At 34.4% G+C, this 11,295-nt stretch overlaps 1 protein-coding gene across 1 annotated transcript; it reads left to right on the top strand.

The window, feature by feature from the left end:
- The first annotated feature begins 5,745 nt into the window (after positions 1-5,745).
- LOC137399429 (uncharacterized) lies at positions 5,746-7,493 on the top strand. Its single transcript, XM_068085531.1, has 5 exons — positions 5,746-5,806; positions 6,074-6,182; positions 6,283-6,465; positions 6,657-6,869; positions 7,148-7,493. The coding sequence occupies exons 2-5, from the start codon at positions 6,095-6,097 to the stop codon at positions 7,306-7,308; spliced, it is 645 nt and encodes a 214-aa protein (XP_067941632.1). The 5' UTR covers positions 5,746-5,806; positions 6,074-6,094; the 3' UTR covers positions 7,309-7,493.
- Positions 7,494-11,295: the final 3,802 nt, after the last annotated feature.

The raw sequence follows: 11,295 nt of genomic DNA on the forward strand, positions 1-11,295 counted from the left end.
TTTAGCAGCAGGTTTTAGTCGTAAAAGACTCATTTTACCTGTATTAGCTCAATGGTTAATAATTAGAATCATTAATTGAACTGGTTGTTTGATGTGCTACTTTTGCAAATCAATATTAAGATAATGTTTTATGTACTCAGTAGCTACCTCTTTGTGGTGGATTACAACCGTAACTACATTTGAAGGTGCATTAGAGCCATTCTCTTAGCTAAGGCATAGTTGGTTGAGTAGCCCAGCAAGGAGATTATGCCGATTTTATGCGTTATTGTGAGAGATGTTCTGAAGATTTTAATATGTTTTTGCCCTAGCTAGCAAGCTAGCTTCACTTTAGACAAATCGTGCACGCAAACGAACATTCTCTCCATATATAATCAGCTTAATCACATTTAGTGCAGTTCATTTTAAACAAACAATGAGCTTTCTTCCTGTAGGAAAATGTGTGACAAATCAATGGAGAGCTACATCTCGCTTATCATATGCTCCACAAATTTTGCAATATATTTTATTGTATTAATTTATAACCAATAATATGCACTGCTTACGACTATCTAATAAGAATTGCTGCAGCAAAACATAGAAACTATAGAGCTAATACCCTGGAATCCCTGACGCATGTCCATTCAACAATGGAACTTTTTATTTCACAACCATCGGGTTGTGTCGTCACTTTTATAAAAAGTCAATTTTACATTGTGATGGTATCCTTGTAAACGTGTAACTGCTTGATAACTTCCACAAACACCATGGCAGTATATATGGATAGTTGGTTGGGAAGCTTTAGGGCAAGTGTCTGCACTGACATTTTCTTTCAATCTGATAGCATATCGATAGTATTTAGCTAATAATGTTAGCGGTAGATAGATAATCTCTTGGAATCACTAGCTTACCAGACATCCGTAAATCCCAGGTGCCATTAATCCATATTTATTTCATCGCTGGAATTTTGGCTAATCCCTAGTTAAGCGGCTCACATCACAACTGTTGACACATTAACTCCGACCTATTCGCTATTATGTCAAGCGATTTGCTAATCAGAGATTTTCAAAACAGCTCATGGCGATCTATCCCTTTTGTTTTTGCAATAAATATTCCATTTTTGTGTTTTATATCGTAAGCTACTATCCTGTCCTGTACAATAAACAAAAAATAAGATTTGCTAAGATCCTGGCAATATTTATTAAATACTCATGACCTGAATGTAGCAGACTCTTACCGAAATCTCTTCTTTACTTGAGTTTAGGAAGAAGTCGATGTTTTGATCAAACTTGTGTTCACAGCTCGCTATATGATTCCCACAGTTCAACTCATTTGAATGATAACTGCAGTAGTTGCTCATGCTCAGAAAATATCCCCGCTAATATTATTTTGTTGTATATCTTTGTTATAAAAATATAGCATTGAATAGTTAGGTTGCACTTTATCTAAATGAAAAAACTGGTGCTGCCTATCTGTAGAGTTCTTGTATTTGATCCGAGTGAGTCGCAGGCAATATTAGTTCTCATAGACTTAGTCATGCTTCATGTAAAGCTTGACTTGTAACAAAATTCACATTACAGTTATTTGGTATCAAAAGATTCACCATGTCTTACTCTGCTGTCTTGTAGGTGCAAAGTATGTGGAAATGTGATTACAAGCTCTTAAAAGCTTAAAAACGAACAGTTAATCGTCGCCATCACGAAACCGCCGTAGATTGGAATCAATTTATTTCTCTGACGTAATCAAACGATTTGGTTATTGTTTTGTCACTCATGTGAATTGAAAGGCCAATAAAAGGCTCAATATGAAACTTCTCGTAGCACTAGTTTATGACAAACACTTCGGGTTTTACCGAAAAGTCCTTACCAAATATAGATGCTCGCTAGTTAACAGTTTCGTTTCGGCTTGGTCTAATCGTCTAGTCGTAATCTGATCATGTGACCCATATTTCCTGCCAAACAGCGCGAATAATTTCTGCAGTATTTTTCGATTATCACAGGTGACCAGCAGGCTCGTCATGTTTATCATACATGATATGTACTCTTTCAAGCTAAGGTTAAGAATTAAACGAATTGTCATGGTAGGTTAGAAATCAGTGCTCAAAGTGACAGCATTACAATGACGATGAAATAGACGCGTAAGAACAATAGACATGGTTTTATTGAATACGTGAAGTATATTTGTGAAAATATTTCAACGAATAAGGTTGCATGAAAGTGTAAACAGAAGCCATCGTGTTCAATTACTACGTCCCATTTGAGCCGTTTTGGCAAAGGATTCTAATCTACGGTAGTTTCGCGATGGCGGCGATTGACTGTTCGTTTTTGAACTTTTAAGAGTTTGTAATCACGTTTCCACATATTTGACAATTACAACACAGCAGAGTAAAACATGGTGAATCTTTTGATGCCAAATAACTGAAATGTGAATTTTGTTGCAAGTCAACCTTTAAAGAAAGCTGTTTTCTAGCCATCTTGTGATCCGTATAAAACTTAACCACAAATCCAAACACCACTGAGGTTTTTACAAACCGGAAATGTCTTTGTTTTTAGAAGTAAAGCAAGTAATTATCATGAGATGCAGCGGAGAAATTTCAGTTGTTCATTGGTTTACAGGATTATTTAATTTCTGTTTGATCAGACCGTTTCAATTGTCATCAAGTTTTATTGATTTTAATTTTGGAGTATCCTGGCAGTCAGATCACCTCAAATATCAAAAAAAATCACAAATGATAGAAAATCTCGATACTTTTAGATAACATCTACTAAAGTTTTGTGCAAGTTCATCCATAACAGTAAAATGCTGAGAGTTGTCTATGCAGTTCCAAAAATGAGCGTATTTTATCACAGTTGCCTAACTTATTACTGGTATGTGAAGATATTATGAATGATATGATCTGGCAGGTAACGCTCTAATTGTTTAAAAAAAGGAGTTCATGAGCTCAGGGGTAGTAGTTTAGTGGATAGTGAGTAAAAGATCGACCACCGTATGTATGATGTCATGAAGAACAAGGGGTGTAGCCATGGGTGCTTTCAAATTCCATATCTGTATGGGTTTCCACGAATTCCAGTCACATACCCTTGATACATGTAGTTGTAGGGAAATTACGGTAGCGAAATTTACTGTCTTGATAGGAATACACCCAGGTAGCCCTACATGATAATTGGACCAAGCGTGTTCCATTACAAGCATTACCTGATATCTTAATGAACATTTTAATGTTTGTACGCCCTGATGACCGAACATGCGCTGAATGACGAATCGCCGTTGCCTGTAGGCTAGAACATTTTATCGAGTCATTAGTAGAGTAATTGCTGTGTCCATCATGTATCTCTATAAGTGACGTATAAAGTGTAACTCCGAGCTTGTAATCATTTCTCGGATTCGATGAATGCTTATCGCGAACGCCGTGGTGTCATGAACGTGGAATGTTAAAAATTTTAACATTCCATGGTGACAATTGTTGGATATTTTATCCTCGCTTTACTGTACGTGGAAAATGTTCGAAAGTATAGTAAAGAATAAAGGTTGGCAGCATTGCCATATAGATTCTTAAACTGCACACGCCATTAGTTTGCGAATATTAGCTTAGTTTTTATACCAGGTACGACCTGGCTAATCTCCTTCAGCCTAGCAGAACAGCTCTTTAACGAAATCTAAAGACTTCTGCGGCCAGTCCTTAATCCCATAGAGCGCTCACGCACTACCCAGCTCATCTCTCCCATCTTGCATGCACTCAGCGCTACTCCTAAAGCTTTTCAGCCTGATCTATGATGTGTTTGCCTCTCCAGGAAATATTTTTGCTTAGAAATAAGCGGCCACCGTTCATTATTGTTCATAAATTGGCCTAAGCTGACAGATGACCTCATTGTTGTAATTAAAATGAGTCCAAACGCTTGCTACAACAAACGCTGTGTGAAGTCAGTTCATTTCCTTTACAGTGTCTTGAGATACAGACGTTTATGTATGGGCCGAAGAGCCGAAAGGTGAAGGATACGCAAAAGACAATCGATGTTTTGATGTCAGACCCTCAGCTGGCTGCCAAAGTGTCCAGCAGCAAAGTAAAAGAGTTGTCCTCTCGTCCGCGATTCAACACCATTGTCAAGGGAGACCAATCTATGGGTGGCTTTAGAGCTTGCTTTTAAATATCTACCGAGGGACTGCATATAAAGTCTTTTCCATCTTTTGTAGTTTACATGTCTTTAAAATGATGTTCTGGTATTAGTTAGGTTTCTGTATTTCAAGAAAATGTAGCCAAAGTACATCGGTAGTCAGCTAATTCGTATGTGTTCCTGAGGCGAGCATCAGGCATCCATCACAGCATCACATCACACCAGGCTATTACATTATCGGCTACACAAGCCAAGCACGAGGGTCAAATCTGTATTCATAAGACTTTGTATGAAGTCCTTACAATCATTATAGCGCTTGTTGTCTGTAGTGATGAAAGAAGTTTAATGGTTTTTTTCTATTGTTACATTCGTATCGAACAGAATAAGTCAGTGGGGTATAAATAATGCAAAAGTGTCAAAGGAACACCAAAAACTGTATCAAAAAGGTAAGTGCAAAGCTTCAGCTTTCGCACTTATCCTTTCAAGATGTTTCATTTCTTAAATTTTAATTCTCGTAGTGTATGTCCAAACCTAAGCTACATGGCCTCTTGTAATTTAAATTATGAACACTTGAATAGTTGTCCAAAATTGTTAAAAATCTTACTGAAGGCTTTTCATAACAATTTTTAACAATTATAACACAAGTTGTTAATCAGATATATACAATATACGATTACCTGATAATCGCGTATGTCGCGTATACCTCATGGCCAACCTGTAGTAGAGTATACAACACGCAAATAGTTGGGTTGTCAGATCTGATACCTGTTATACACTCCTAGCTGACAATATTGCTTGCTGTTTGGTACATCAGGCCTCTAGCAGATATAGTGGACTCATTTGGTTTAATACAACTGTGCGTCCGCAGATGCAAGTGTGATCCCTCTGTTTGAGTGACCTTAGAAAAAAAGTAGCTTATGCATTTTTGGAAATAGTAAAATCAACAGTTGCAAGTATAAACATTAAACAAAGTATGTTTTCTTAGACACATTGGAAGAGTGGCGAGGTGAAGAATTATTGCGAGTCGCTGCGTGCTGACTCTAGTTTACTTGGCAGCGTTAAAAAAGCCCTAAACTTATCAATGTTTACAAACATTGTTTACCAGTTATGACTATAATAAACTTTTCAATGGTACAAACCAGATACCTTTTTGGGTTGCATGGAGAGAATCTTCAAGTATTCAGACCTGTAGTTAATATACATAATTTGCAAATCAAACCATTTCTATTAAGTCTGTATTCACTCAAAACATTTTCTGTCTACATGTCAAGGTACACAAACAATTGCCATAAGCAAATATCTTTATAACATACTGTTAGTGAAAGCTAGCCTGCCAATAGTATTATCTGAACATGTTTGATGAGTTGTGTTAACAAAGTTAACATGAGTTCTAAACACACTTATATTTGATATTCTTTAATCCTTATTCATAGAACTGACTGCTACTTATTATCATTTTTCTCATGTGGCAAGTGCTTTTTAAACTGCCTACACAACTTATCATTTCTACATCGCAAAGACATACTTTACTCCCCTGATTCATGATTTCGGGCTGTGTTTAAACTAAAGCTAGATTTGTCTAAAAGCGATCACTGGTTGTTATGCAACTTGTAACTATAGCAACAAGATCAGCACAACATATAAATACGCGCATTCAGAAGGATTTAACCACTGATCAGCATACTGGGCAGTCGTGAGAACATTTTCTCTCTAAAAAGGTAAGCTTACTCGACAACTTCTCTATTGTCAGTCTCTATTCAACTTCTTTGAATAAACTGCTAGAGTTTGTATTTGGTTAAACAGATAGAAAATGTGATATAAGTTGATTGCCATTTTAATTACAACAATAAATTCTAGAATTTGCTATGTTGGAAGTTGCATGATTCTGAAACTAGTGCTAATACAGAATGAATGTTCATAGCTTTGATTCTTTTTTTCTTAATAAAGAGCCTGAGAGTTTGTTGATAAGTGTGAAACCTTTTCAGGACGTACAAATCTCCCTTAATATGGCAAAATTGTTCGCTGTTTTGGCTTTGGCTGCCGGAATCACTGTATGCAGTGCCATCATTGGCCCCAGAAATCCAGACCCTCGAGGTGAGTCAGACAACATTAGAAGTCATCAGACATTCACCTGTAGTTCTGGAGATATAAAAGTTTTGTAATCAGATGTTTATACCTGCTTCTCACTTTACAGCTCGGTGTGATGAGGAAGGAAACAAAGCAGTAGATACTGACAACATGTGCTGGTATCATGAGTGCATACTTGACGATGATGAAGGCCTCAGGTTTTTACCCAGGAGATGCGCCCTTGGTTCTAAAGTCGGTTATAACTTTGTCGAGGGACACCACAACCCATGCACGATCAACTTTGATTCAGGTAGGACTCCATTCTACACCGCTGTTTTATAATATTATCAAAGTGTTGCTGCGCCTTAATGTTAAAAGGTAACTTGCAAAGTAAATCTTTGGTTGTAAGTAAACCTAAAAACTTTTTCCTATTGGCTGACAATTTTTGATTAACTTTTTTTAAGTATGTGACATGGTTCTGGCAGTATATGGATGTTTTAGAATACGGATACTCGTGTACAAGAGAAGCGGTTTCTATTGATGGCCCTCCACCATGCTGGAACGCTAATGTTCGACCAGTCTGCTTCAATGGTGGAGAACCAAGGTATGAGGCAGAGAAATGCTGGTGTGATTGTCCCCCTACATGGCTGGGACATAACGACTGCAGTCTTCCCACACGTGATGTGACTGATCTCCCAGCTGGATCCAACATCTGTAAGTGAACCTGAGTAGCTGCCAGCTAATTTATGAAGTACCTTCCTATGTTAACACTGTTCTAAAAGGCTGGTTACCTTATTGAAACATGTTTTCAAGTTCCACTTTCATGTAATGGTTCTGTTCTGTTACACAACTGCCACCTACAACTAACCTTGGAACTGTAACAATGTTCAGACCCTTACAGAGCTCCTTTACTGATATAAGCTTTGGTCTGTGAAGCGACTGTTAATGATACACCTATGAGTTTCTTTATACGAGTTATAATCTGATTACAGGCGTGGACGGACTGCCCCAAGAAGACTATTGCTCCATGCCTGGCAACCAGTGCCTCAACGGAGGTGATTGCTACAACCAGTGCGACACTTTCTGGTGTGACTGCAAGGACCATGAGAACAATTACTACTATGGAAAGAGGTGCGAGCCAGGCCCTCAGTAATGGTTTCACTAACTCATCAAGGAACTGCTCAATCATACTACAGCTTAACTATAAGCCTGTTTTCTTTTCTATATTCTAGTCGGTTGTTATTTATTCTACTTGTTTGATAGTCTAGAAAATTTTTGAAATTTCTATCATTTCTTTTGCTTTCATTTTGCTTATAAATATACGGAGATTGAAACACGCTTAAACACAGTCTTTATTTGGTTTTAATCAATAAAAAGTGATAAAGTAATAAAAGTTTCCTTATTAAATCGGAAATTAAAAACCAAATTTAAGCTAACTGATTAGAAACTGAAATGTTTAAAAATAAAAAGATATAATATTATAATATAATAACACTAACTATAATTACTGTAAATTAGTGATTATTGTTGGTACTCACACGGAAGACTTTGTTTGCAATGCTGATAAGTATGATCTCTACGTAAGAGTGTGAGTTCAAGGACCTGAAATACTCATATAAAATAGCTTAATGTGTGAAATAACCCTTACTATTGAAAATAACATTTATCTGGCGACACTTTTCTTGTACCAGAAAAGATGACACTCAAACCCACAAACAAAAGCAAAATACACTCAAGTGATTAGAGGCTAACTTAGCTTTTTTGATACTCGCAAACATTGTAAGCTTATCAGGGTGAGAATTGCACTGTTTCAAATGCATAGGGTTGAAAAAAGGTTATCTTGCTATCTTTAATAAATGAGCTTATATATATATATACATATATATATGTATATATATACATATATATGTATATATACATGTATATATATGCATGTATATATATATATACATATATATACATGTATAAATATATATGTATGTAAATATTTACGTATATATATATACATGTATATATATATATATGCATGTATATATATACATGCATATATATGTATATATTCATGTATATCAGATGCACCTTTGAACAATTGTTCTTCAATTTATCTCTACCCAAAGCAATTAAATATAATGAGGATAAATTAGTGCTTATGATAAAGACTGCACCCGGAGAATAATATTAAAACACAACACCATGTAACTTTCTATGCATGCATACTAAGTTTTATCAGAAAAACAGAAAAAATTTGTATAAAATTAAAATCAGAAAAGTAAGCTTATTGCTGCATATAATAGTAATAATGTACATACAAAAACATTCTTTTTTTAGTTTGAACTGCACTTCAAACACTCCTTACATTTGAAGGTTACATTATTTCCTGAAAGAATAGACTGTTTATTATTTCGATCATTTGTTGAAAAAGAGATAAATTATTGTTTTGTTCATGAAAAGTGTATTTGTAAAGTTAAAAAACTAGAAATAAAAAAATAACAATTAATAGAGTCAAAAAGACCTTTTAGGTCTTTTTGACTCTATTAATTGTTATTTTTTATTAAAGGTTATTAATAATTTTTAATTGCTATATTTTTATTAAAGATCTTTTAGGTCAGAGTTATGCAACGTAAATTTATATATTCAGAGTACTATCAGAACAGCTTTTGAACATTTACTATTCTCTACGAAACTGGGCCCAAACGGATATATCACTCAACAGTTATAGACACAAATTGTATGCTGCAGTGAAGTATTTTACAGTTTCCATTTGTGCAAAGAGGTAAAAAGGTCATCTCGCTATTTTGCAATAAATCAGCTTTTGCTCTTTTTCAAATTCTTTTCATTTTTTGTAGCTAATTGTAGGCATAAATAAAACAAGTATTTTACTTTAGTTTGGAGGGTTAATAATGTGTTGCAGTTCACTTACTTTGATACATGATAACAAAGAGAACTCATGCTCCAATCTTTCCTATAGAATATAAACAAACAAAGAGTCTGTAAATTTGTTTTAAACAACTTATTACCAACACAGACCATCTAAAAATATTTTATCAGCATTATTTTCATGACATTGTGAGATATTCATGATTGAATTATATGATTATAGACTAACTCTGTTCTGTTTGATCTCATTTATTTAGCTCGCTGTTTTATAAAAGAAAATACGGGATGTTTGGATATTTATTTTTGTATTAGTGAAAAGGACTTAGTTCTTATTTAAGCAAAATCATGCGTGTAAAACTGTAATGACTGCTACGACAACAACCTTGCACTCGGTCATTTGTATGACTGAAAAGTCAATAAAATTCTTCGCTATGGCAGAAAACAACTTACTAGCTTTCATAAGCGTAGGATACGTCTGTCCTCTTTCAGTTTCTCTGATCATTCTAGATGTTGTAAAAGCACATTAACCGTGCGTATTTATCTTATACTAACCATCTACTCCCTACATTGGATGTTGGTTTTTATTTTCAATTATACATGAAATGAATATTTTTGTTTTCCCACATTTTTGCTATAAAGAATCAAAATGATGCAATGCAGATTTATTCAGTCAATACTTTGGCCATTACGTGTGAGTGTTGTTTGAATTTTTATCTGAACTACAAAGAGTTATGCTTTATTATTATCACTATTAAACTTTTTTTATGTTACTGTTTTGACTCCTAAACAATATTACATGAAATTTCATTTAATGATTCTGATAACACTTGTACACATTTTTAGGAGATCATGTCGCAATTTATAGTTTTATGATGGTCAGGTGCGACCTTTTTGTAAACTATAAGCACCAAATTGTCATCATTTTATACAATTGTTTTGAGCAAAATTAAATACTACTACATGTATATAATATATACATGTATTATATACATGTGGCTACATATCATATAGCCAGAGATATTCAAACTCCTTAAGCCCTAGTTGGACAGTTTGTAAATATACATTTAACTGGCTGCAGTTGCTTTGAAATATGTAAAGTCTGAGTACAGTACAGAGTTGTTTTATGTTGTGATATTTTATTACTTAGTATACCTCATCATAAAAGAATAGTATTGCGGCAATAACAGTATTGCGGCAATAATAGTATTGCTGCAATAACAGTAATGCGGCAATAACAGTATTGCGGCAATAATAGTATTGCTGCAATGATAATATTGTTGGGATAAAAGAGCAAATTTAACAGAAATTAAATTTATGTGCAAGCATTTACAACAAAACATAGCGTATGGCTTTTCATGGAATAATAAACTATGATTAAAGTGAGTTAAAACAATACAGCAATGTTTCTTAAACATACCTCACAGACAACCTTTTTAAATCACTCGTGAAAATTCTGCAGCGTTGTCAATAGATCGCAAAAAAGATGTTTGTAAATGAGTGGCGTAGATGATGAACTGTTTTAATAATAATTTGTAGAACCTTGTTGGCCAATAATATTTTATGTAGAGAAGATTGGAGCACGGAGCACAAGTTTGCTGATTCTCCAAGTACCCAAATAGATGAGCTGCATCGCATGGTCTCATCTCGAAGCAGTGGTAGAATGTTCGTCTGTTTATTTATGGCCAAAATTATCAATTGAAGCAGGACAGAAATGAAGAAATCACTAGGGTACATTGTATACTAAAAAGATGGCCTTTTTCAACTCTATGGGTTGGAAACCATATGATTATTATATTATTTTACTTTAAATGCTTATAAGTTTGAATTAAGCATTGTTACACTTTATCTACTCTAGATATTTTTTATTGTATTTGAAATTGTATTTAAAAACTCACAATTGATAACTCAGAGGAAATTTACTGCTTGCAGAGTTGAAGTTACTTTTGGTTGCAGTTTTTAAGTATCATCCTTTCTGGAATACCTACTGTGATACCAGATAAAGGTTATATGCCACACATAAGGGTTTTGCAACACAGAATAATATTTTGTATCAGTAATTTATATTTTAATTTCTAATTTGTTAGCCTAAATTTGAGTTTTCCTATTGGTGAATACACGTTTCACAAACTACGCTGGGATAGGACTGAATAAAAACTTTTTGTTTAGACTTGTCTCAATCTCCGTATATTTATAAATAAAATTGAATCACAAAAAAAGATAAAAAGTTTTTAAAATTTTTCTAGACTATCAAAGAAGTAGAATA

The sequence above is a fragment of the Watersipora subatra genome, chromosome 7 (assembly GCF_963576615.1).
Source record: "Watersipora subatra chromosome 7, tzWatSuba1.1, whole genome shotgun sequence".
Lineage (NCBI taxonomy): Eukaryota > Metazoa > Bryozoa > Gymnolaemata > Cheilostomatida > Watersiporidae > Watersipora > Watersipora subatra.

Bases quoted from the DNA above. Each gene is read 5' to 3' on its own strand.
- LOC137399429 (XM_068085531.1), top strand. From the start codon at position 6,095: ATGGCAAAATTGTTCGCTGTTTTGGCTTTGGCTGCCGGAATCACTGTA. The intron at 6,183-6,282 runs GTGAGTCAGACA...CTCACTTTACAG, and splicing joins CAGAAATCCAGACCCTCGAG to CTCGGTGTGATGAGGAAGGA. The intron at 6,870-7,147 runs GTAAGTGAACCT...ATCTGATTACAG, and splicing joins CCCAGCTGGATCCAACATCT to GCGTGGACGGACTGCCCCAA.